This window comes from Fundulus heteroclitus, chromosome 18 (genome assembly GCF_011125445.2).
Source record: "Fundulus heteroclitus isolate FHET01 chromosome 18, MU-UCD_Fhet_4.1, whole genome shotgun sequence".
NCBI classification, from domain to species: domain Eukaryota; kingdom Metazoa; phylum Chordata; class Actinopteri; order Cyprinodontiformes; family Fundulidae; genus Fundulus; species Fundulus heteroclitus.
Genome location: NC_046378.1, coordinates 28,566,847 through 28,594,582, shown reverse-complemented (window position 1 = coordinate 28,594,582; position 27,736 = coordinate 28,566,847). Strand labels below are relative to the sequence as shown.

Below are 27,736 nucleotides of genomic sequence, written 5' to 3'. Positions count from 1 at the left end.
AAGTGTTGTGTTGGAGAAGATTCTTGCAGAGTCACAGAGATAGTAAGTTACTGAACAGAACAAGTTGCTATTTCGGTTCCTGGGGGGTTCAAATCTTTACACGTTATTTTTTTGTTTATATAGCTTTATGATATGTTTTCTGATATGTGCATTTTAGAAAGCAAACACTATCGAGAAATACTTTAACTTACCAGCTAACAAGAGTCACAACTGGTTAGAGTGCCTTGCACAAGTACCTTTCTGCCAGCTTTGCACATCTAGAGATTGACATGTTTACTTATTAGGACTCGTGAGTCTTGGACAGAGAGCATCTGTGAACAGCACATTTCATGTCTTGCCACAGATTCTTAACTGGATTTAGGACTTTGACTGGGCCATTCTACCACCTGAATATGTGTTTAGCTCACCTTCACATCAACTCATGTCAGCTCCCCTGTCCCTGCTGAAGAAAAGCATCCCAACTGTTTCTTGATGTGCTCAGCAGGACGTGCCGGAGGCGTGACCAAGTCAAGTCTCAAGTACAGACATCCAAGTCCGAGTCAGGTCTCAAGTCAAAACGCGTATTTCTCAAGTCAAGTTCCAAGTCTGAAACTTCAAATTTCAAGTCTTTGCATGTCTTTAACAATGTTGAAATATGTTAAATGTAAATAATAGAGCATATGTTTCATTTTAAGTCAGTATTTATGTCAAAACATGATGAAACCAGTGCAATCTGACCTTACAAAACATTAAAATTAGATTTAGCTTACAGAACGGTCCTCCTTTGAACTATATTTTTTCTGAATGTTCAGTGAAAAAATGCAACAGCAGTTCATATTCAGATTCAAACGAAATTACTCTTCTTGAGAGCATTTTTGTCCTTTTCTTTTCCATTAAAAAAAAAAAAAAATCGGGTTAATTTTGCTGTTAATTTGACTCAAATTAACCAGATTTTTAAAAAAGGAAAAGGAGAAAAAAAAAGCTAAGGACAAAAATGCTACCAAGAGTAATTTCGTTGGCTGTACCACAGGTCTCGCACACATTCAATAAAATTTTATTTATATAGAGCCAATTAATGAAACATGTCATCTCAAGTCCCTTTACAAAGTCAAATTTAATAATATTATACAGATTGGGTCATATTATACAGATTGATCAAAAATGTCCTATATAAGAGAACCAGTTGATTGCATCAAAGTCCCGACAAGCAGCATTCACTCCTGGAGAAGCGTAGAGCTACAGGGAGAGTCGTCTGCATTGTCCATGGCTTTGCAGCAATTCCTCATACTCAGCAAGCATGAAGCGACAGTGGAAAGAAAAACCTCCAGCAGAACCGGGCTCAGTATGAGCGGTCATCTGCCTCGACCGACTGGGGGTCGAGGCAGTACCGAGTGGGGAAAGAGAGCGACTGTCTGTGTTTGTAGACACTGATTGAGTGAGATTAATTAACAGTGCGGACTTTTGAAATCATAGATGTCTTAAGCTTTAGATTTAGGGTTAAAGTCTTTTAAAGCCAACAGGTTCAAGTGCAATTCAAGTCTCCAGTCATTGGTGTTAAAGTCCAAGTCAAGTAACCAGTCTCTGAACACTTTTTCAAGTCTAAAGTCATAAAATCAACGACTCCAGTCTGACTCAAGTCAAAGTCATGTGACTGGAGTCCCCTACCTCTGGGATGTGTGCCTCGTGTGTGTGCAATCTGCATGAAGGCCAAAATATCTGACCAACACTTTCTGCCGTGTCCCTCATGTGGCTTGCGGCAAATATTAAACTGGAGGTCTTACTGCTTTCATTAAACAATTTCTATTATCTGTTTCTCCGTCGGCCAGATTTGTGGATTACATGAATACATTTTTTTTTTACCTCTTGGCTACCTCTCTGATCAATGCTCTCCTAGCTAACATTGTCAGTTATGGTAGATTGTCTTTGTCACGGGAGACATGTAGCTGTATCAAACAGTCTTCCCTTTTCAGATGATGGTTTGAACTGTGAGATCTTGGTTTTTTTTGTGTTTCTTTTTTTAAACCTAACCCAGCTTTAAACGTATCCACGCATCTACCTCTGACCCGTCTGCTCTGTTCTTTGGTCTTCACGATGCTGCTCGTTAATCTGACAGCAGATGCAAATAAATAAGCGAGGGAAACGATAAATGTTATATCAAAGGACAGACGTGGGTGAACTAAAAAAAAAGAAAATCATTGCATTTTATATCTTGTAATCTTTTAAATTAAGGGCCTTTGAAGTAAAGTGCGCTTGTCTGCCCGCAAGGCAGCAGCAGGAGACGGAAACTAAAAATATGCACCTTAGCAACTATTTTGCTGACTGGGCACTATGTTGCGTTTTGTGACTTTTTAATGGCTCCTCAGATGCTTTGTGTTGCTGAATCGAATCTTGCCTCTGTTTTCCAAAAGCCCCTCAGCGGTTATAAACAGAGTCACCTGGGAGAGTTGCTGCTTCCTTATACAGCACTTCATCAACCTTTTTGACATCTTTGCAATAGAGTTTTATTGTCCGGAGCGCCACACTTCTGAAAGCCAACTTTTTAAACAGATTCCCCAGTTTTCTTTTCTTTTTTGTTTTTCATTGTAAGGCTCTTTGTTGAACCCAGGGTGTTGTGTCTCTTGCTCACAGCCAGCTTCTCTTCAAATGTATGACGACGGCTTTGTAAAAAGCAACTGATTTAATTCAATTAGCAATTTAGTTTTTCTCCCTTGGACGCTGTCAGTGGAGTCATTTTGTGCAATCAGTGCTATCGGTCTCCCTGACTTCCTGGCCTTGAGGCCTTTTCAATTAGTTTTCCTCGGCGGAATCTGAGCTCAGCGCTCTGCACAAGAAGCATGCGGTCGTTGACTTCCATGATAAAAAACAAATTGCTTTTGTGCTCTCCCTTTGAGTTTGGTAATGCAGCATGTCCATCTCTCGTATTCCAGGGCGAAGGCTCGGCCACAGGCGTTTTCCCCGCATCGATGCTCTTCTGTGTGGACCTGTGTGCTTTCAGGGCTGTGGGATCTCATGCGTGATCGCGTATGAGGGAGCGAGGGATGGAAACAGCAGGTGCCACTATGACCACTTCACACGCGACGATGGCGTAATGTGTGAGAGGAGCTATTTTACAGCAATTCCAGTCAAGTGTCGCACTCAGATATGGGCTTAAAGATGAATTAGAGTTACCCGTAAGGTAAAACATCTGCCAGATTGAGTGCTCCTCACAAGTGGATCGGTTGGGAAATGAATCACGGGCTTAATTGTGTGCCTGAAAAGCGGGAGCTACATTTTGAAAAGGTTCTATATCTGAGCCACAATTCTCAAAGATCCTGAATATTTCCTTTCTGCCTTTGGTGACTGCCCCTGTTTGACCAGCTGCTTACGTGATGGAGAGTTGACAGGAGTGATGGCTCACACCTCCACCCTGATGCTGTGGGTTAGTTCCTCTCTTTCTCTTTAAACTCCCTGTTATCAACATCCTAAGCTAACAACACACAGAAACTGCCCAACAAATGTATTCATGTCCCCAGCGTTCTCATTTTATTAGGTGTGTTTTATTAGGAATTGATGTGACAGGCTGACACAACTTTATTGGATGGACCTAATTATGATTTGAAAGGAAGATGGTAGTAATTTTTCTTTAGAAATGAAAACCCCCTTTCTACTTACTACGCAGACAGACCGGAGGGATGAGCTTTTTGCCTATTCATCTTACCAAATGATCTCAGCTCCAATGAAGGGCATCTTTTTGACTTCAGTGTTTTATCAGAGATTCTGTTTGGATTTAGCTCTGGGCTTTGACTAGACCACTCTAACAGATGAATATGCTTGATCTAAACCACAGCCCTGGCTGTATGTTTGCAGAAAGGGGAACATCTGCCCATGTCTGAGGTGTTTTGCAGCTTCTAAGAGGTTTTCTTCCAGGCTGCCTCTGTTTTTAGCTGCTTCCATTAACTCTGACCAGCTTCATTTAGCTCCATTTAGCTCTGTATTTAGATCCATTGTGCTTCCATTAACTCTGACCAGCTTCAATATCCCAGATAAAGAACAAATTCAAGGAGCATTCCCAAGCCATGCTGCCACCACCATGTGTCACTGTGGCGATGGTGTTTTCTGTGTTAGTTTTACGCAATGCATAATATTTTCCATCTAACCAAGGAAGTAACATTTTGTCTCCTCAAGCCAGAGCCCTTTCTTCAGCATGCTTTCTTCTCATGCATTTTTTTTCTTCCAACAATGACCTTCTTCTTACCATTTCTCCACGAAGGTCAGATTTGGGGAGTGCAGCGCTTATAGCTAGCCTCGTGAGACCATCCTGATCTCGCGAGCTTTCAAGGTTTCACTCGCAGATCAGTCTGGCTACTCTCCGTTGAAGAAAATTTGGAGCCGTTCACCAAACGAACGTCCAATCAGCGTTGGCTTTGAGGCGGGTTGATGTGTGACGCAACGGGAAGCGCGACAGTTCAGTCTAAAGAACATGGCGGCTTCAGCCGATGAAACTAGCGTTAGCGTGGCTATCGAGCAAGTTTTATCGGAATTACAGAGTATTTCTCTGCTGAGCTAACGAGCCTTTACCTGCAGCAGCAAGAGTAGCTTGGCTTGTGGTTGTGTTTTCGTCGTCGCTCGTAACAGAGCGACGACGAATCTGATTGGTTTATTTGGCCCGTCTATCACCAACATAGGCCAATCAGCTAACCAGTATTTTCGCCCCATCCCAAAATTACTTCAACGGAAGGTTTCCAGATGGATATGCGGAGCAAATCTATCTGGCGGAGTCAGGTAAACTTACAGCTGCACCGTCAGCAGACTCTCCACACTGAGATGTGAATCTCTGCAGCTCCTCCAGAGTTGTCATCAGTCTCTTGGCTGCTCCTCAAACACATTTTTGTCCTTCTCCCAGTCATGTCTTTCCAGCTGTGCCACTACCTTTTCAGTTTGGGATGATGGATTGAACAGTGCTCTATGTGGGATGGTTAAAGTTAGAGATATTGTTTTATTGGGGTGTAACCATACATTGGCCAACATCGATATATCGATTTAATGATTAACGATCCAATTACATTGATGCAAGATTAAAATATCAATCCATATAGTCATTATTAAGATATGCCTTTATTTTAAAATTGAGGCATGAGACTAATGTGAGGAGGTAATGTATTGTCAGTAGTGGTATTTCAAAGTTAGACAAATGCTGTTTTTGATACATGTAAGAGCTTCAAAATAAGACGGTCAAATCTTTTTTCTTCTTCTGTGAGTTGATATAAATATACATAGTGTTAGAGGGCCTGACAATGTCACATCATATTATATTAATCAGAAATCGTAGCAGACTTTTTGATATGGGCAAAAATCGTATCGTCATCCAAACAAATCAATATAACTTTGTATCATGATGAAGCTGGTTATTCACACACACCCCTATTGTTTTATAACCTCACCTGGCTTTACATTCCTTCACACCCTCATGCCTGACCTGACTGCTGCGTTTCTCGTTCTTCATGTTGCTGTTTGTTCTAGGGCTGGACGATAATTCAATATCAATATATATCGATCAATATATATCAATGATAGAAAACAAGGGTATAAAAAAAAGTTCAATAGAAAAACAGCTGTCCGTTTTGCATTCTAGCCATCTAGGTTAATATTAGTCACTACATCCTCCCTACCAATCATAAACGTAGACCCAGGAACCAAGCTTCACAGAGTTCAGAGAACACGCATTGTTTTTTTTTTTTCCAAACTTGCAGTTTTGGTGAAAAGTTGGTTGAATAATTGAGTTTGAATTCAGTGTGTGTGTGTTCTATATCTAAAAAACAGGTCGCTAAGCAACAGCATAAAATGGTCAGGGCCGCACTTAAAATATATGTTTTGAATTTGTTGATAATTATCGATATCGATCAATATGATTTCTATTTTATCAATATACTTTGTATAACTATATCGTCCAGCCCTACTTGTGATTGTAGAAAGTTTACTAAGATGCAAGTTTGTTCCCTTGTTTGTTCATTAACGTTAAATTACACACAAGTGTTTTTTTTTTTTTTTACTCTGTAGGCGACTTCTGACAGCCATAGGTTGCACTAGATTTTGTTTAGTGGTATTAAATTAATTCTAGTAATTTTCTTTGCGACACATTTTCAAAACGATGTATTTTTTTCTCCCACTTCACACTTTTTTTTTTAAACCAAATTCATGATTCATAAACGGCACGGCAGATTAAATTTTGAAAAAAGAATGGGAGCGACTGGACAGGAAGTGCATGAAACGCAAGCAAATCAAAGTCCCAAGGAAATCTAAAAATAATAAAACCAGCAAATCATGAAAGTTGGAGGTTGATGAAATTTTAATCCGGCATTTCTAAATGTTTTTAAACTAATTTAAACTGTTCAATTCTGCCCATGCCACGTGGCTTTCTTTCCCAGTTGCTGTAGCCTGTTACAGTTTTTACTGCGTTTTTTCTTTCTTTTTTTCCTTCTGTTTCTTTTATAAGTACAAACTTCACGTCCTGGAAACGTGAAGAGACGGAGGACTGCCGCTGCCTCTTAGCAGCAGCAGCAGTCCGGGATTGCGCGCACCGCTGGAGGCAGTCGCGCTGCAGAGCGGAGCCTCGGTGTGAAGCAGCAACTCCTCCTGATGTTTGCGGCGGAGAGGAGAGGAAAGGAGAGAGACAGAGACGGACGGGAAGAGCCGGAGCTGGGTGGGCATGACATGTGAGCAAAGTCTGCACAGATACAAGGCGCAGTCAAAGTAGCTATGTCCGCGGCGCGGCGCTCCGCCGGACTTTGCACAGGTGAATGAGAAGCTCCGCCGCGGCTTCGAGCCCCTTTTTTCTTCCGCCGCTGTCAGAGATTCGGAGGTGGAGGAGGGGGGTGTGTGTGCGGAGCGACGAGGCAGTGCCCGCTACAGTCATCCAGGTGAAGCCGCCAGGAGAGGGGCGGAGGGAGGCAGAGCTGCCGCTTAATTAACTCTCCGACGAGCAAGAAGACAGGGACGGTCTGCGGAGACAGGTGCGCACCGGAGAGGACACTATGTCAAAGGAGACAAAAGGGAGAGGTAAGAGAGGGGGGTGACATCACGGGTGGTCTCGTGCTAACAGGTAGACCTCTGTGTCTCGCGCTGGTTTGGCTCCAGCCGCATGCATAGATGCATGCATGGATGGATGGATGGGGTCCGTGACGGAATGCGCGACAATCGACACGGACCCCCGCGTGTGAGACAGCCCGATCCGGTCTGCTCCTTGTCTCTGTCCCGTTCCTCCGCGTTTCCCCTTCAGGTGATCTCAAGTCAGCGGCGTGAAATGTTACGGAACAAACAGTGAAGGGGAAGACAAACCCGCCTCTCCTGTCCAAACACGCAAGGACACATTTTCTGGGTTACGGTTATTAAAATGAACATTTGCTGGTGTGTTGGAAATTATGCAAAAAGACCTGAGTCACAGGCTGATCGGTCTGTGTAAAAAAAAAAAAAAAAAAAAGCAAAGTAAAAAGCAGGAGACGCATACAGGGGAATACAGAGGGCTCTAGTGTGCTAATAATAGCATGGAGTTTATGTATGCAGCTCATTTGATTGTTGAACTGGATTGGCAGAAAGGAGAGCTGACAGGACAGCATCCGAGGAGGCCTTTGAAGTCATAAGCTTTCTGTTGCACAAAAAGGTTTACTGATGCCCTCTGCAACAAGCATTATATTGCTGCACAGGTGCCACCTGTCTGCATTTTGTTCATATAAAGCAGGGCTGTACATTTCATTTAATGCAGCTTCTCCTCTTCCCAACAAAGACTTTTTGATTTGTGCTGGTTGAATAAAATCTGACCTGCTAGCAGCTGCAGAAAGGTATTTTTTTCCCCCTCATCCCTCCTTAAGAGCGAGTCTCTGGATCTCTTGCAGCTCCTGGCTCGGTGTTCTGCACATGGCCTCAGTGCTCTGACCTTTTCCACAGGCCAGGAGTGGACGGGGAACTTTCCCGCAGGGATCAATGACATTTCCGATTATTGTCAAGCTAAGTGGTGGCAAAACGTCTCACGATAGAGTGGGGATTAAATTTATTGCAGACGTGGAATCAAAGCAATATCTTTGCACCAGGGTGCAGGAAAAAAACAAACACAAACTTCAACCTATGTTGCTGGGATTTTAACGTGACTGACCAACAGAAAGAAGAGCGTAAATGTGAAGCTGATGGAACATGATGCATGTTTGGTTTGTTTGTTGCATAAATTAAAGTATGGGAAGTGTGGCGGGCATTTGCATTCAGCTTTTTTGATGTGACTCAATACAACTGACTGCCTTTTAAAACTCACCTGGCTATTAGAAACAGACAATAAGCCTTTGGTAGCTTTGGAGGAGCTGCAGAAATCTACAGCTCAAGTGGGAGACTCTGTTGACAGGACAGCTGTTATGCAACCTGACGTCGAAGCTTGGCAATTAGAAAACCAAAACATAAACTGACAACCAGAAACCCCATCCGCACTGTCAAACATGGTGGTGATAGCGTCATACTGAGGGGACCCTTTTCTTTTAAGGTGACAGGGCAGCTGGTGATGCAACATGAAGATTTTTAACTGTAGTTTCAGTGAAATGTGGTTTGACAAACCATTTCGCTTTGGGATAAAGTATTTTTGAATTTGACATAGTATTGACTCTTTTTAGACTTATTGATTATAAAATGTGTGTGCAGGTGTTTTTTAAAAAAAAGTTAAGTTTTATGCAAAATGGAAAGCTTAAAAAATTTGCAGTGCATGCACGCGTATATTTCTTTCTAGACAAGTCAACCCCCATGGCAGAGTATTCCTTAAGGGTTACCATGCAGATGTCAGCTTACATGTGTGCTGGACCGGTTTAGATCAATGGAGCAAACAGAAACAAATTAGGACTAAAGGGACAAATAAACATTGTCAAACCGTATTAATCAAAGTAAATCAACTTCATCAAAGGTTAACTGACGGGAGGATCAAGGTTTTAAAGCAGACAGGCAGCATGCAAATCAGGGAAAATGAATTTTACTTCAACAGAGATACTAAACTATATGGGTCACAATAAAAGTGTGTGTGTGTGTGTATATATATATATATATTCTCCAATGCACTTTTTCTTTCTGTGGGTTTGGTCTCTACTACAGCTCCTGAAAGCGGGTTTAAACGATAAAAGCACTAATTTCAGATGCTATCCATCAATCTAATGAGGAGACCCTGGCATGGCACCCAAGCTGAGAAATGGACCCTTCAGCTGGGCTGAAGGTAGACATACAGATGGTGACGTGGTTTATTTGTCCAGTTGTGGTAGAGCTTCCTTAGGCACTGCTGAACCATGACCAGGAGCAAGTTCTGCAGCAGCTCAAAAACACAGAAAGCCCGATTTACAAACTTAAGAAAATGCAATGCATTTTTAAACGTTAATCCTTGTACAGGGTTTGTGCACAAAGTCTGGAAACATTTGGAGTTGAAGTATTTTACAGTTCATAATAATTATGTGTATTTCCAGGCTTTATTACTTGTCAGTCATCCATCCATCCATCCATCCATCCATCCATCCATCCATCCATCCATCCACTTCCTTTCAGTCACCACGGTGGAACTGTCTGAGGCAAACCCTGCTAGAAAAAAAGATGAATTGAGGTGCTTGTGTTCAGCAAATATCAGGCCTGTGGTTGTCTATTTTTAGCAGAGAGACTCTCAAAAGACAAATTAGCTTCTCTGGTTGCACTGAAAATCCCTTTTTAATCAAACAGCTGTAGCTGGATGTTTTCTTCCTATTAATCTTTTTTTCATATTTCTTCGAGCCGTGCTGGTAGATTCACCTGCCAATGGAAACCGCGCATTGAGGACTCTTATTATTCCGGAGCTGCAGAGCAGAGCTCGATGAAACAAAAGTCAGCTGTGCAATGTTTCCTGCGGTTCATAGGGGACAGTGGAAAGAAGCTGCTCTGCAGGACTACTTAGAGATTGTGCGAAGAGGAAAGGTCTAAGATTTCTCTCTCTGCATGCTGTCCTGTGGTATAGGAAATTAATTAGAGAAAACTACCTGATGTCCTGTTTGCTAAAGGGGGCGGTGCTTAGTATCGCAGCAGGGGTGCCAATAAGTGTGGAACTGGTGATTTAATAAAAAACTACAATTATTAATAAACTTAAATTCATATGAGACTACTGCATTTAAATGTGAGTGTGTTTTACGTCCTTTACACCTATTTAACAGTGTTGCCAATAAGAACCGACGGTGCTGTCTAACTCTGCCATCATGATTTAGAGTCTCAGTTTGCACAGCCTTTCTCATCTCCTGCAGGAACACAACTTTGTGCTCGGATCACACGTCTGCCAAAGCAGAGGATAATTCCGGTTTTAATCATTTGAAAGATAATTTGAGCGGAGTAATAAGGATTAGGAAATTATGAGGGCTGCGTTCAACAAAGCGTCAGTGCGGAAAATAAAGCAGGTGTTGCTCAGAATTTTAAGAACGTTGATGGATTTCGCTAATCCATTTTAAAGGATTTTAAATAGGGAGGCTTTTGAATGCTAGCCGCAATACAAAAAGCTGCCGTGGTTTATGCCGCCGGGATTCTCAATTGCACTTAAGACAATAGGGATACTGCAAACATTTTTCAATAAAGGGTTGTTTTTTTTCTGAAGATATCCAATGTCCAGTGGATGAGAGAGAGTCATACTAGATCAGTGAATCTCAAAGAAAATACCCACAGCTCTGGTATTAAGTTTATATACACTATTTACAAGCACCTTGGGCTACGTATTAATGATTTATTTTTGCCATTTCTCTTAACAAGGCCAAGGCCTATTATCCAGTCGTCGCAGATCATGATTGAATGCCGTTTTTTTTAGATTATTTTTGTCAGCATAAAAAGGTCTCACTAACTCTCACTGGATAGACTAGTACTAAGAACAGTGGGAGCGTTCAAGAAGCCCAGTGGTGATTTAGGAGAGAGAATTTTAGATTTACACAAGCTGGAAACGTATTCTGAAATCATTTCTAAATTTCAATTGATCGTACACAAGCAACAGTTATCTGGTCAAACTTATGACAAAATCTTGCAAACTTTCATACTCGGATGAAAGGAAATTGGGTTGAATGTTGAGGAACAACAAACCAACCAACCAACAAGAGTCAAGGTGATGGTAAACTTGGAGCTGCTAGTACACCTGTGCAACTTTTTACACCAAATTAAGTTTTAGAACACCTGAAAATGTGCTGATCAAGAGAGTTGTCACCTCCTAATCAACATGCTCTAATCAAAATTCGCAGCAGCCCCAATGGTCAAGCCAAAAGTCTTGTGGAGAGAAGTTGTGTGGTCGGATTAGTCTAAAATTTAGCTTTTTGCCCGCATGAGCAAGGTGTTGCTCTGTAAAAGTCTTTCATCCAGGACTTTTATAAAAAGGGCAGCTAACATCTCTGCAGACTCCACACACCCTGCACACAAAATGTTCAGACTTTTACCCTCAGGTTGACGCCACAGACCGCGAGCTACAAAAACCTGGGACCGTTCCTTCCCCCAGACTGTCTCCCTGATAAACACTTAACAGTCAGAGCGCCCATATTGTTACCATGCATATTTGACTAAATTCAATAATTTCTTTCTCTTAGTAAAAACAATGAATATATACATATTTAGAAAAAACATTTTTATTTCCCTCTTTTTATATTTGTATTTTAAATGTCTTAATTGAGACCAAATGGGAATAGTTATCCGCTTTGGTTTCTCTTGAGGGGCCCTTGAGCTGTTTTCCACTTAATTCCCATTTTGTGTTGTATCTGTTTAAGGCTAAATCAATACACTTGACCAACTTGTCCTTTGACTGTTTGAGTGTATTCGCTCTATGTGGCATCTAATTTAGTTACCTTACAGATACGGGCAAAAAAAAAAATTGTACCACAAGCATACCACTAAAGGTACAGTTTGTGTAACAATTCTAGGTGTGAACCCGAAATTCAGCAGAACACATTGTTACGTTAAAAAGGCTTTATTGGAAATGTTCAATGTAGACAGAGCAGGAGTTGCTGGCAGAACCAGACTTGAACAGATGCAGGTAAAGCACACAAGAACTGCAGCAGGGCACGAGTGAGGTGCTGAGACGATCTGGCAGTGAGTGGGAGAGTGAGGCAGGTATATGAAGGCTGGGGAACAGGTGAGCAGAGTAGGAACCGATCAGTGGCAGCAGGTGGCACTGGTCTGGCCTGATGACTGGTGACTGAGCTAATTGGAGGGTATCTGTGACAGAAAGGTGACGAAGCTGATTATAGACAAGTCTGGAAAAGTCCAAAACAAAAAAACAAAACCTTAAATCATGACGGTTTGAGATGTGTCGAGTTAGACGACTGAAAATTGCAAACAACTGTGTGTTCCAACAGGACAGCCATCCTTGATCAACATCAAAACTGCTTTTTGAATGACCCACAACCTTAACCTTTTTTTCAAACTTTACAGACTTTGGGTAAAAGCAAGGTTCGTGCGGAGGAACTGACCAATTAAAATGACGGCTCTAGCACTTTGCAACAGTTCTGTCTGAGAAGAGCGAGTGCAGCGTATACTCCTACAATAGCATGTGGGGATTTTTAATCGATATGTTATTATTGTTATATCATGTATTTTTAATTTCCAAAATATGAGATAAATTAAATGAATGAATATGTGGGCTTTGAACATGCACCAAATGAGTGCTTGCTTTGGCCTCAAGAACTAAAAATAAAATAATCATGGCAGCAGAATTTGTTTCTCCTGAGTGGAAACTGTTGTTTTCTGTCTAATAGGAACCTTATCAAGTCACATATTTTCAATGCATGAGAATACTATACAGGAGACGGGGTACACAGTCCCCTATACTGTATAGCTGAGGCTTCAGAGCTCATTGTGTAGTTAAAATAATAAATATATGAATACATTTTACCATAGCACCACCAGAGTACATGAGAAAATAATGCATATGAAGTTGTCCACGTTCTTGTTTTAGGTTATTTGACTGGCTGAATAACTTCATGACTAAAGCGCATTTCTAATCAACATGATAACCTGTTCAGTGAATTCAATCTTTGCAACTGTCAGTATCAATTTTCAACTAGATCTAGATCTGTATATGGTCTCAAGATTTTTCGCAGCCTCTACGGTTCCACGAGATCGCAACACGGTGCCCGAAGGTTGTTGATGGCTCCAAAATGTCTGAGATGAGATGTGTTCCAATATCAGTGAAGTGTACGCACATATTTAAGGCTTCAGGTACAGTTTTTCTTCTAATTTAGTTTCAGCTTGAAGTTTAGCTCAATTACGTCTTCATTCTTTTTGTGAAATGTTTTGCAAAATCGAGAAAAGAAACTGCAAATGTCTGCTTCTCAGGATATTTATGACACGCTAAAATGTTTTGCTGCAATCTATTTTAAGAGTAATTGATATTTTCAAACAAAACATTTTAAGACCACAATTGAGTAGCAAAAATATTTGTAGTTATTTTTTTTAAAGGTATCCCTGTGGTGTTGAATTATTTTCTTTTAAGGAGAAAGAAGTAGGTCTGAAAACTCAACCTGTAAAAATGTTTCATCTTTTATAGAGTGTGTTTTACATAAAACAAAGGAGCATGCAGGAGACATTATTGAATTTACTATCGTCATAGAGAAAACTTTTGAACATGTCTTGAATGATTATACAGGTTAATTTTAGATTTTGGCACAAAGCTTTTTTACATACATTAATAATCTAAGTTATCTACCTAAAAACACCAATTTAAAGGTTAAGAAGAAGCAGTTAAAACAATGAGCTTCACATAACAGGGGTTGATGTTAGTGCTTAGAGGCCCTATTATTAAAAGATTTGTGTGAACCGAAATCAGAAAGTCACGTTTTCATGCCATAGCTCATAGCTATATCCACAGTAGTGCCACATTTCCATTAAGAAATGTTGTTTAGCTAATTTCTTTCTACCCCGCCTATTCATTTTAACTTTCCCTGCTGTTTGGCCTTTGCTGAAATGTATTATTACTAGTCTCAGTTGGAGATTTAGCACCCCAGAGCATTTTTTTGGAGTTTGAATGAAAATGAATCAGACAGCCTTTTTTTTTTGTTTGTTTGTTGCTGTCTAAATAAAATAAATAGGTAGCCTACCTCCGGCTTTGCTGAGATTTGGCATTGTGCTATAAATAGCTGCTGGATGCTGATGAGAAATCTCTTGCTCTCCTTTTTCTGTCCTTGTAAAATCGATTAAGATTTATTTTTTTTTTTTGTGAAAATGTTTTTTTTAAGTAAACCAATGGCACATGTGCCTGCCAAAAACAATTTAGGTTGATTGTATCAGTGATTTCCTGGAGCCATTTCTTGTCACTTAGACAAGACAGATATATGTTATTAGAATTCAACAGCTTGCTGTGTCATGTTGTGTCTTCAGATTAGAAAACGGTCCCAAGGGAGCCTGTTTAGCAACCGGCACCCCCGTGTTCTCCGAATATGACAAATATGTGTGCTAATGCACGCAAGCTCATGACCTCTGTTGTTTTAGCTGATCTTACAAAACGCTGGTAATTTAAATTTAATAGCTGTTTGTCATGGAGCAGCACAGGGTCTTGTGTCAGGGAGCGCAGCAGCAGCTGTTTGGGTGTCCGAGGAGAGGAGAGGTGGTGCTGGGGGAGGGAACCGACCGGCTCACCTGGAAGCAGAGAACGGTCCTCTTGTTTCCTGCCAGTGAAAAAGGTTTGATCTCAGAGATGTGGTGGTCGGGCAGAGTGTATTTTTCATTTTCTGTCTTTGTGAGTTTCCTCAGATTTCTGAAGGGTTTTGCTATAGAAAAGGGCCTTTTTAAGGCACAATTACTCACCCGCTCAAATCTGCAAGCATTCGCTCCGTGTGCTTAAAATCTCCCATTTGTCCCGGCCCTGTAAATGGTCTGCACTTAAGAGCCTTTAAAGTGCTGCACAATGTGTTTCTGATTCGCACGCCGATGGCAGCAGATTGGAGTTTAGTGTCTTCTTCCGGAACTATTTGAAACTGTAAATTTGATATTTTCCTTTTGGTTGCACGGTAAAAAGTGCACATTTTATGGTATATAATGAATGCTACATTAGTCAGTAATGAAACCTCAAAAATACCAATGGCACGCCTCCACTCCCTAACAACTTTCATGATAATAAAGTTGTTTTTCCACAATCGGTCTGGCAGAGAAAAAGCTAGTGCACAATTCTAAACTTAAAACTTTTAATTTAAAGAAATAAATTAAATATTGGTGTAAGTGTAAAACACCCTATCCCTACTATAAAACACGGTGTTGGGAGAATCATTCTGTGAGGATGTTTCGCTTCAGCAGGGACAGGGAAGCTGGTGAGAGTTGATGGGAAGATGGATAGAGGAAAATAAAGTGCAATCCTAGAAAAAAACAACAACCTGTTAGAGCAGTGGTGTCCGAACTTTTTGCCACATGGACCAAACGTAGACTTTGGTACTCCCAGGTCTGCTTTTGAGTAAAGCTCGCAGGGTCTGGTGGTCCTATCTACTATAACTTAAGAATGGCTAAAACCACCATCGCTGAAAGATGAATACTTTGTGTCGTACCAAATATTTTACATTTTAGAAAGATTTAAATTTGTCAGTGAACGTTTTGCTGTGATGGAAAAAAAAAGCCTCCAGCTGCATCAACTGCCTGTGCTCATGGTTGGCGCAGCCTGTTGCTCGCTGGGCCACAGGAAGTTCCACAGCTGGCCCCCCGGATCATTGGGAATCCCCATGTTTGTGTTTATCTTCTGATGGGAATGAATGGTCTTCATGAAAAGGCCAGAAGTACCAGGAATATTGCAGATAAATATATACTCATTTGCTAGATTGGCCAACTCAAATTCTGGAAATGAGTCCAAAAGAAGATTTCTGTGAAAAATGGACATTTACTGAACCTCTACATTCTGTCTGACTGAAAGGGAATGGGCCAAATGTTTAGTCTCCAGATGTGCAAAGCTCTTAGGGACAACATTTTAAAGACTGGTAGCTCTAATTACACTAAGTTCAAGTATAATATTATCTATATAGCACATAAAAAAAAACAACTGCAATGTTGACTATAGTGCTGTACAGATAGTTTGCTATTATAATCAAATTTTAGAAGAACAAGGGGCATTAATTATCCTAAAAGGCTCCGTTAAAAGCTTTCATTAGCTGCAGTGCAATATTGAGATGGTAAATAAAGGATAATACACATTCTACAAGAACAAGAACCTTGTTCTTTTACCCAAGGCGACAAGAAGAAGAAGAAAAAAAAGTTTCTGGTCAGGACATTTTGTACTTTGCAAGAGCTCAAAGTGCAGAACTGCTGGGAAATCCTCATAGGTTCTTCCTACTCAAGGATTTATATATAATCCACACTAGAAAAAAAGTTCTTAAAGTACTTATGTGTCAAGAACTCACACACCAAGGCTGCTAGAACAAAATGACATATTTTTGTTTCATTTGTTTTCTTTTCTCGGTTGACTTATCCAGCATCGCGGTAAAAGGACAATTCATCGTTTCAGTTTGTGGCTACAAGACTAGCAGAAGACTGGTTCGTTTAGTTTATGGTTATGGGGTGTAAGAAGTTAAAGAATAACAGTCTTAGATGCTGAAAAGATCTGGTTGTTTACATTCAGTCATTATGTGGCTTGATTTATGTCCTATGTTGTTTCTGAAGAACCTTTCGGATTGTTCATTGTGTGCCAAAGAAGACTGGGATTTCTAACAGGCTGATTTGAATGCAATGAGCTTTCAGATGTCCGGTTAAGCGACCAAAGGAAATATTAGAAATAAACGTGTACAAATCGCTTCCAGTGGTTCTCCAGGCACCTGTTTTGGATTCTCCTGATTGCTTCTCTGTTGTGTTCCAGCCGTCGTCGACACCTGGCTGCAATCAGTCACTTCTCCGCCTGCGTTCTCCGTGCTTTCTAAACCCTCGTCCTCAGGACCCGCTGCCCTGCATGTTTCACGTATTTAGCTGCTTCAACACGGCAGATTCCAATTGATGGCTCATTAAAAGGCTGCTGCTGACCTTGGTGACATGCTGAGGAGATAATTCAATCATTTAAATCAGGTGCGCTGGAGCAGTCACACATCTTAAACATGCGGGGCAGAGGTTCCCGAACCCCGAGATTGAGAAAGTCAGCTGGATACATCGCCCTTAATAAAACAGAACGGAGAACTGAAAGTGATTTAACGTACAGTTGTGTGCTTACAGGTCATCTTTGAAGAGTATATAAAGCTTTTTTTCGCCCCATTGTTTGTAGTATCTTTGGCTTTTGTTCTTTCCTTCTGTGTTTGTACCTTTTTGATTTAGAGTTTTATACATTTGTACCCAATGTTTGCCTGTTTCTTGTGACTAATTACCCAGATGATGTGATTGAGCTGAAAAACACGCTTTTTCATGCTTGCAATTACAAAGTAAAAACAATCAAACTAGATCTACTGAGGAATGTGGTTAATCTGTGTGTGTGTGTTTTGCTGCCTACCTGATTAATTAGTCATTTTCAAGTCCCTATTGCGCAGGATATTTTCCCTTTTTTTGCTGTTTGGCTCTTTTATAGAGCAACACGCGTATAATAACTAGCTCTGATTAGTTGGTTAATTGGATATTTGCTCAGGTAGCTAGGCAGAGGTTGACTGGTTAATAGAAATGCCAGTTAGAGCTGTAGTTTTCAAACAGCGTTTACATAATCAGTGTATGTTTCAGCATAATGACTGTTTTTCTGATCCTGAAATTTTTCCAACCAGTCAAATTTGACGGTCTTGATAGCGATTGACTCCTTTCAGCCAGCTTGCATTAATGTCCAGCCACAAGTGGGGGACCTTTTGGGTCCTTTGTGTAGCCTGAAACGGGTAACCAGCGCATGCCTGTGGATACGTTTAGCGTTTTAAATTATACAAACACTAAATGGATCATTCTGAACACCTACTCTTTGGGAAAACACAAAATTATCCTTTTCTGTGATGTCTTTTTATTAAATAGCACCTTAAGAACCACCTTAATCTGAGACAAGAGTGAAAACCATGATAGACAGGCTGGTCAAACCTATGTTGAAATCATCTGCACAGATTCAGACGCTTTAGAGTTTGTGAAATGCAAAACCTTTACTCTGTGTAAAAACAAAAAAATATATATAGTCAAGATCTCACACAATTTCAACAACTGTCTCACAGACTGGTATTGCCACCACTAAAAGTCAAAAGTTGAAGAAACGGTAATAATCCCCTTAACAGTACTTCAGTAGTCCATGAACAGTCGCACCATGTGCTTTAATGCAGTGCTGATAGATTGTATTGAAGAAAATCTTTTGAGGAAGAATACATCATCACCGGCGTGACTCTCACTGAGTATAAGGATTGATCCAAACTGCGAGTTGTAATTGGGTTACACGGCGTCACAGAACACGTTATCATTGGCTCAGAGAGGAGAACTCGACTTTGTTCTCCGTCTAAAAATGGTCATAATGGATTCAAGAGGCACACTTTCTTCGTTTTCTGTGCGTTCCTTTACGGCTTGACACCTCTCTGTGATTCTCATCGTCACTAAGGCGTGTTGCATGTTAAAACGAGGAGCAGAGACACCACTCATGCACAAAAGAAAAGACTTTATTGGATTTCCTCTTGACACTGAAGGTATCACACTGCGATGCTGTGGCTTGTCTGATGCTCTGTCAGAAGAGGTTTGCAGCCTCAGAGAGCCCTCCTGCCCTTCTTCTCCGCGCTGCCATTAAATCCGCTTGCTCTTTTGGTTGCTCTTAGTTGTTTTAGAGTTCCCGAGATTATTTTAAATACGAGATGGAAAAAAAACCACACACGATATATTCAGCTTTCACAACACCTGAGAAAGAGATTTATTTCGGGTGAAAGCAAATGATTAAAGGCAGGTCATGTCTCTGCCAGGTAGATCGTTTGTTTTGGGTCGTCCTCTGCGCTGAGGAAGTTGTTGCTCATTATTTTTTTTTAAACTTGGGGAATTATAAACCGTGTTAAGCAATTTCCAGACGCATCGGTTCAATTATAGACACGTCCCACATACAATGTATGACGTCTTGAAATTGTACAGCCTCCAAAGTGGCAAATTGTCATCCATGTGAAATGAGGCTAATTTATTTCTATTTTAATTATATAATTTACTACAGTAGTTGTTTATGGTTGACTGGTCTGGAACACACAAATCTGCATTCATTTAGCAGGCACAACCTAAGCATCAGAGTTATTTCCAGAATGTTTAATTTGAATTTAATGGAAAAGCACCTTTTCCATTAAATTAGATTTTGAGGAGTTAAAATAAAAAAAGGCCTAGTTGTTGGAATCAGTTTTAACAATGTCTTTTCCAGAGTGATACTTTTTAAAAATTCAAGTAACTAAACCAAATGTTCTTTGGACTCCTGATGAGCCTTTCTCTAAAAGAAATGTCTGATATAACTTTGTATAAGTGACTCTTTCTGTCATGACTTGCCTTCAGCAAAATCTGAGTTTAAATAAAGTATAAACAAATTGAACCTGGACAGTGAATGACATTTTTACCAGTGGCGATGGAAACAAGCGAAATGAGCTAAAACACTTTATGTCCATCATTAGGTTTCATAGTCATTCTGGGTTAGATATCCGACCGCAGTGCACCACTTTCCATTACGGCGACGAACCTTCGCTCCTCACTAAAAGCCAGGGCTGTTGCGTGTTTAATTCATCTCAAACCACAATGACTAAAGTAGAGCTTCTGCTCAACAAGGCAGCTCTAACTGAATTTGGCCTTTTGGAAGCAGTTTGCATCCATTGAAATATGACTTGGCATCAAAAATACAAATGCAGGATTTCCTGTTGAGAAAATCTCAAACAGTAATAATCTGAAATATGTGGTTTGTAAAATCAGTCCAGATTATGAATGCTGCAATAATTAAGCGACCTTACTCTTTTTAATTCACAGGTTCTTTGAAGCGTGATATTTTCTTTTCTTCATTTACCTCCAGACACCAATGGATATCTCTTGTTAGGGGAAGTCTAGAACATTCTATAATGAACATATAAAACAATGAAGGCCGTCATTTATTTTATTAGTAGCTGGCAGGGGTGAACATTAAACTTTTGCCAATGGATTTACTGCATGTATTAACATTGTGTTACCTGTGCTTAACTTAATCTTAGACTAGAACAGAAGACTCTCAAAGGTGGGCTCTAGGAGCGGAGTAAAAGACTGAATACCAGAAATAGATTTTTGTTGGTACCATATATTGTGCAGAAAAAAAAACAAGAACAACAGACAGACAGATATCAAAACAATGACCATTCAAATCTTAATCAGTTCATCAGTTCAGATCCCATAAGACTTCTGCATATTCTTCAAAAGGTCAAGAGAAATCCAAGTCCCAAATAACTGCAACGTTCAAAAAATGGTTTGATGGTTTGTGACATGGTGCATTATATATAACCGATGCACCTTGTCCTACTTTTGGCACCTGCTTCTGATTATTGACTACTGAGCCGATGTGACAAGTGAATTTCTCCAATGTGAGATCAATAAAGCCTATCTTATCTTATCTTATTATCCGGCTGGAAGTAGCCCTCATTTCCTACACTTCTTTTTTGTTTCTACACTATCCCTACTTGCTTTTATTCTGTTTTATTTTCCTATATTTTAATCATGTAAAGCACTTTGCATTGTCTCTGTACTGAATTGTACTATATAAATAAATTTGCCTTGCCTTGCCTTGCCTTGCCTTGCCTTGCCTCAGTATGATCAGCAGCAATACTCAGGTGGGCTGTGGCTTTTTGGTACAAAGTGTCCCCAAGTGTGCCACCACTTCCTGGCTGACTTGTTGAGAAACGGCAGGACTGATCCGTGCTCTTATGTCGTTTAGACCAAATTCTGACTTCCTCATGGGAATGTTGCTGCTGAACGACCAGAGCAGGCTACGTGTTTGCAATCTGTTGTCCAGTTTTGGTGAGCCTGTGTGAACTTGAGCCTCAGTCACTTGTTTTGATTTGACAGGAGTGGCAGCTGTTGTGATCTGCTGTCGGTCGGACATGGTATGTGTCCAGAGACGATTCTCCACATACCTTGGTTCTAACGAGTGTGTGTGTGTGTGTGTGTGTTTTGTGCTGCCTTTGTGTCGTCTGTAACCAGTCAGTCCATTCTACTCTGACCCCTGACATGGACAACAGCTGATGCTCTCTGGATATTTTCTTCTTTGTTGAACCATTCTCTGCAAACCTGGAAGAAGCCTTAAAAGCTCGTTGATCAGCAGTTTCTTAAATACTCAGATTTTTTTGCATAGCAGTAAAACTCCCCTCGGTTTTTACTCTGTGCGTGTCACCTTTAACTACAGTCTTCAGCTTCAAGAAAAATGCTTACATCCTGTGCGATTTATGAAAACGAGGCTCTTCAGAGAAGCCACCTGTTAGGTAATTAAGCTGAAATTAAACCCTGGAGCACGATGCGACCCCCAGAACATACGGCTGAACCACCATTTCCTATAGAGGCTTTAGAGGTTAATGAATCACAGATTAGATTTTTTATTTTTATAATCTCTGTTTGATTGAGATTCTAGTCTAAGTTATCCAATGATTTTCCTAAATTTCTAAACCATACGCTCTGACTTATTCACGTAATCACTCCGGTCTTACTCAGTAAAGGAACCATGGATCTATCGGATCTTTTGCTACTTTATTCTTATGCGTACAGAGGATCTAAAATGTTAACACTCCTGCTAGAAATGCCAAGTATTTGTGAAACAAACAAAAAAAATAAACGTGTAAAATATTTTCAAAATTTTTGCCATGATTAATGTGAAACATTCTGCATCCTATGCATTTGAACCAGAACTACAAACAAACCTGTGAGGCGAAGATGTAAAACCAAGGTGTAGCTGCACGCAAGTATTTATTTATTTATTTTTTTCATAACACCTTTTAACTTTCAGCATTTAGTCCTCTTGAGTTCATACCTGTTGTTAGTCAGCAGGAATCTGACTAAACTGAAGTAAACTTCAGCTGTTCTGGTTGGATTTCCATGACATTTGCTTCCTTGAAAGGGGTTTTAAGAGGATTTCATTGAACAAATGTGTCAGTCGCCGTTAGGGTGCAGACATTTTCACAGGTTTTCAATTCACATCATAGCGAAGCAAAGGCATCCCCCAATAATTGGAGACGGTGACATTACAGAACCAGAACGTCTCTTCAAAACCGGTAGAAAGACGACATAGATTCTGGTCAGGAAGACAGCAGCAACACTCTTCAGAACATTTTTAAAGAAAGGACACCAACATCACTGTTCTGTCATATACCTGAAGGAAACTTAGGGACCAAATCTTCCAACAGTGAGGCATAAAATCAACTCTACACACGCCTATGGTGAAACATGTGGCAGCAGGATCATGCCCTGGGCCTACTTTCTTCAGTGGAAGCTTGGGTTTTGTGAAAGTGGATGAAATCGGGAACAGTTCCAAATAAACAGTTAGTGTTGCTCCAAAACACTGCAAGGGAAAGATGTAAACATCTATCAACTGATCAACCGTGGTTTTACCAGAACAATATGACATTTTTGGAATGACCTAATCAGGAACTAAATCTGTCGGGTCACCCCTTAGCAAATATGTTTGCTTTTCAGCTGAGCTGTACGAGATATGTTGTCACATTGAAAGCAGAACGAGTGTGAAGAGATTTGTCTTCAGAAACCTGCTTTTGTAAGAGAGGCGTGTAGATTCTTAGGAGGCACGGGTCCAAACCTGAGTCCCAAGTTTCCCCAGAAAAAAAAAAAACAGGAAATAAATTTCCTCACGGCTCTATTGCAAGAACGTATTATGGACTCCCCTAGTACTTTCCTAATTCATGAATACTGTGCAGGAAGGGATCTGTATAAACACTTGACATTGTTAATGTGACAAGGGGAGCTCTGCGGCTAGCCCTCTGTCAGCAGACCTGCATTATATCACCAGCTCCACTTCTACAACACTTCTGTCCCCTAAAATCCCAGCCTGGTAACAGCTTAATGTCGAAGTTGGCGACAAAATGTGAACCCACAAACCAATGAATAAAATTACCACCATGCATTATTCTTTCACATAAAGTCTCAGTTCAAGCAAGTAGACCTGTGAGGTTACATGTGACACATTTTACACTCATCCTGCCTGCTGGCAAAGGCAGCCTTGTAGTCTGGGGGGTAGATTTCATCTTTTTAGGATGATTTCTGGCACCGTTGTTGAGCCTGATGTGACAGAAAGAAGGAGAGATGAATGGCTACAATTATGCATTTTCAGGAGCTGCACCTGAACCTCTCTCCCAGGGTTGCTTATCTATGATTTCACATCTTCAACAGCTGCTTTCTAGTAGGAAAGGTATGCGGTATAAAACAATCCCCCGCCGCGGCGTGTCTTTTTCCGAAAATATATCTGCTGTGCACGAGCATTGAATGGCTAATAGAAGGGATTAAAAAATTGTGGGGTTAGTTTAAGTGAACACTCTGAGCCCTCGAGAAAGGTTTCCTGCGATTATTGAGTTATTGTATGAGTCATGCGAAATCAAAGATATTTTTGACATGCTGACTGTACTTAGATCCAAAACATGCTAAGAGAATAATCGCTAAATGCACCCTAAATCCTTACTGATTATTTCTGAGGTCAGAAATCAGAATTTACGGTTTATTGATTTTGATCTAAAACAGCAGATTGCTCCAGCGTCTGCTTTCTGCTCTGAGAGCAACACGACAAACTTCAGCGGCTGATCAAACCTGTTAAATTACAACAGGCTGTCGCTTTTAGCATTAAGTCAATACTAGCATTAAAGATGCAGCTCAGAAAGTTTCCTCCTCCTAACGAGCTTCGGCGAGGTTCTTCTTTTGAGCTGCTGGTTGAGTAAACGGAGGAGGAGCTGCTTCAATATTTATAACGGATGCTGGTGTTGCCCGAGGAGGTGAGCGTTTTCTTGTCTTCATCTCAACATGCTTGACTTTCTTGTTTTCAAACCGGATAAGATATTCAAGGCTTCATATTCAAGGTTCTTGTTTTTTTTTTTTTTTTTGGGTGGGTGGGAGTTGCAGAAAAATGCAGTCTTATTAGCTTACAGTACATTATCAAAATTACTTTGTCTCATAATAACTCCAAGAGCTATAACAGAAAATTGAATCACTGTAATTACCTGCAGTCCATCTTTTTGCCTTTGAAGGGATACTTAGCAGTGTTTAACAGTGGCTTACAAAGTATTTTTACCCCTTGAACTTCCTGAAAATTTGTCACATTACAATCACAAACATCAACATATTTTATTCAGATTTCTCCCTCTGATGTGACCTAATTACTAAAATATACAATAATGTCCCTGTGTGTGAAATTTAGTCTCAGGATAAATCCAAGTATTCTGTGAAGGGCAGAGATGTCCAAACCTTTTTGTCAAAAGTATTTGAGTGCCAAAAAATATTAAAATAAACATTAGAAATAAAATTATAAACCCTTGCAATATTATCATTAAACAAACTAATCAGCGTTTCTTTAGGAAAGGAATGTGTTAATCACTGAAGATAAAAACTTAAAAGGGTTTTGCATAGCTACCTTAAGGAAACATGGTCATCCAGTCCGCTAATTCATTTGTGCTTGTTTGAAAAAACATTGACAGAAATTAAATCTATTCTCAGCAAAAAGAAATTGAGTCAATCTTTCTTGGAAAATACTTGTTGTAATTATATACAATTCCTCAGTAGATCTAGTTTGATTGTTTTTACTTTGTAAATAATTTTAATACATTAATTAAAAGCAGATGTTGGTGCATCAAAGTCTGCGTTTGAGTAAAAGTCATTGAATATATGGCGTGTTGTTTACTCTGAAATCAAAGAGAATGTAAAATGTAAGGTTATGAAGACAATTACTTTGTGTTGTACCATTTTACATTTATTTATTTATTTCAGACACACAAGTATATAATAAAGACAGTATATGTCCATATAACATAAATTAAAACAATCTGAAAAAGGGTGTATTGGCATTGTAAGAAGATTTTAACTGGTCTGTAATAATTTGCTCTGATCAAAGCAAAAAAGTCACCATCTGCATCAGCCATCTGTTCTGGTGGGCTTAACCTTTCTTGAATTGCCATTGGGGGCCGCACAAAATTAGTCCAATGGCCACAAATGGCAGCGCTTTGCCTGCCTTGGATTTTTGCAGCATGAAGACCAAATAAATTAAGGAGTAGTCTTAAAGAGGTTAGAATTATACAATAATGATAATCTCAGGGAGCAGCATTGGACCTGTCATCTAAAAAAGGGAAACCTTTCTTTATCTTTACGAAATGTTTCCAAATGCTTCTCTGTGAGCTTTAGCATGGCGACCGCTAAAGCATTAGCGTGTCACAATGATTGGCGTGTGGGACAACCAATAGATAAGGTGATCCCCACCCCAGAACTCAAAGCCAAAAAAAGATTGTCCTCTATACCTTTAAGTGAGCAAACCGTTTAAATATGGAACCTCCTTAACAGCCGGCATTGCTACGAAAAATAAAACATTTGCCGTGTTAGAAATGTAAGGTCAAAGCAAGTAAAAAAAAAAATGCAATCCCCATTATTAGATGCAATATTACAGCCTTATCGACCAACCGTGGTATGAATTACTCATTCTAATTAAAATGATGTATCAGCAGTCCACTAGGGTTTTATGACATGTGTTACGTACTACAGTGTAAAGCACCAGTCCTTCAGGCTTTAAATATGGCTTAGCATGTGTGCTGGAGGCGGAGGGGGGTATGATTGCAGTGGAGCTGCTTCAGAGATAAACGCTGTCCGTACACCGTTTCAGCTGCCCTTCTATGTAAACGCCGCTGCAAGTGGATAATGGAAAAGAAAGAGATGAAAGCGGCGCAAGATGAATCACGAGGCGCCTTGTGCGGCCGCGTTTTGCAGCTCTGAAGTAAAGCTTTTCAGTTACTTGGACACGGATCTCTTTGAACACAATTCATTGAAGAGCTGGGCTTTTCTTTCCTCTCCGTACTTTGCCTAAGTTCCTCATGCAGTTTCATAAAACAAGGTTTTGGATTTTCAGCCTTTGGTTTTTAAGACCAAAAGCAGTTTGATCAGAATAACAGATGCCTGACAGTTTCTGGTGTGGGATTTAGTTTGAATGCTGAATCAGAATTTCAAATGCGAGGTTAACGAGACGGGAAAGAATGAACGAGATGTCACGATTATGAGCTGGGAGACTGGTCAACCTCTCAATGATTTTTTATTTTTTTTTATCCTATTACCATTTGCTGAATAAATTCTTCCTGGAAATTGGGTCTTGTAGGATTGTTCACGTTCGGATGGAAGGTTTGTTTTAATGAACAGAGCGGTGCATTTATAACTGCAGTGGAGCTGACTGGATGTGGTTTAGGCAGATAAATGAAGCACTTAGGTGGTTTATCATTGATCAAGGTTTTCAGCCTGGCTGTTATTCATACTTACAGGTTTTCTGTTCGTGTAGCAATAATAAATTCTATTTCACTAAAGAAAAGACTAATTATATGTATGATGTGAAAAAAATACTTCTTTTGCTTGGAAGTAATATTGCACTAGACATCTGAAAAGCTTCCTTTTCAGTGTAATTAGGCATACACGTCTGTATAATATGACATATACAAAGGTGAAGAGGGAGGGGGTGCTTACACTTACTTTTTTTTATTACTGTATTGATTAATTTTAAAATAAATGATTACTCAAAATGATTTTTTCCTTCAGAAACAGTAATTTAATTGATCTTTGTATTTTACCTATTTTTGCATGTTGCAATATAAAATGTAAACATAGATTTGCACTTTATAGCATGAAATATACGTATGAAGTGTCACTCCATTATGACAAAAGTAAAAAAAAAAAAGAAGAAGCCATTTTTTGTATTCACAAATAAAAAAAACCTTAGTGTTGAATGTTAAAAATGATGAGACATAAATGGAAATAATTTTTTTTTTATTTTGGTTCAGTCAGGGGAAACTATCTTTACGCTTGCAAAGGTAAGCTTTGCATGTAACCAGTGACTGGTGTTTATTACCTTCACCGTTCATCACACTTCCACCTTCCATGTGATCAACCAAATATTAAATCAAAGATAACCCGATTAAATACAAAACCGAGATAAATCATTTTTTTTCAAGTTCTATTTCACTTACCACACCCAGGCCTCATGCATACTGCCAGACATGTGGAATCAAAACATTGCTAGGATAGAATCTGCCTGACAACGTGAAGACGGCTAGAAGATCTCAAGATGAATCACGTCACGAGAAGATAAGAAACAAAGTCAATGTCTGGAAAAATTAAAAAAGCTATGTATATGGCTTTAAGATATGGGGCACTTATCAAAGAGCACATAAATGACTCATTCATGAAGACACAAAAGGATCTAAACGACACTTAAAGCAAAGCCGTGGTTAAAGTTAGTGTTGATAATTCAACAGAAAGAAAGAAAATGGCCAACACTTTCCATGTATGCATTCCAAGGCCAAAATGGCCTTTCAGGAAACTTGCTAGTGGTAGTGTGATGGTATTGGGCTCCTATGTTACTTCAGGACCTGGACAACTTGCAGTACCTGACAGAACCACAACGTTTGCCCTCTATAAGAGAAATCCTAAAGCAGATGTCCGACCATCACTTTGTCACCTTTAACTCAAGCGCAATTGGGTTATGCAACAGGACAGGGATCCAAACCACACAAGCAAGCCCGTCACTAAATGGCTCAGAAGGCTCTGTCCATGAGACCTTGTACGCTTCCGCTGGTTCCCATCTTGTCCAGGCTCCCTACTGTTGCATCCCCACCGTCTGGCTAGATCGTTGCTCCTCTACTCCTGATCATACCTCCTCTAGGAT

At 40.0% G+C, this 27,736-nt stretch overlaps 1 protein-coding gene across 1 annotated transcript in view; it reads left to right on the top strand.

Annotated features, from left to right (window-relative positions):
• Positions 1 to 6,657: 6,657 nt before the first annotated feature.
• Positions 6,658 to 27,736, top strand: part of pitpnm3 (PITPNM family member 3) — a gene marked incomplete in the record, with an annotated part of 140,989 nt that continues 119,910 nt past the window's right edge. The window contains 1 exon segment of the mRNA XM_036149836.1: positions 6,658 to 7,014. Coding sequence (XP_036005729.1) covers positions 6,990 to 7,014 — 25 coding nt within the window.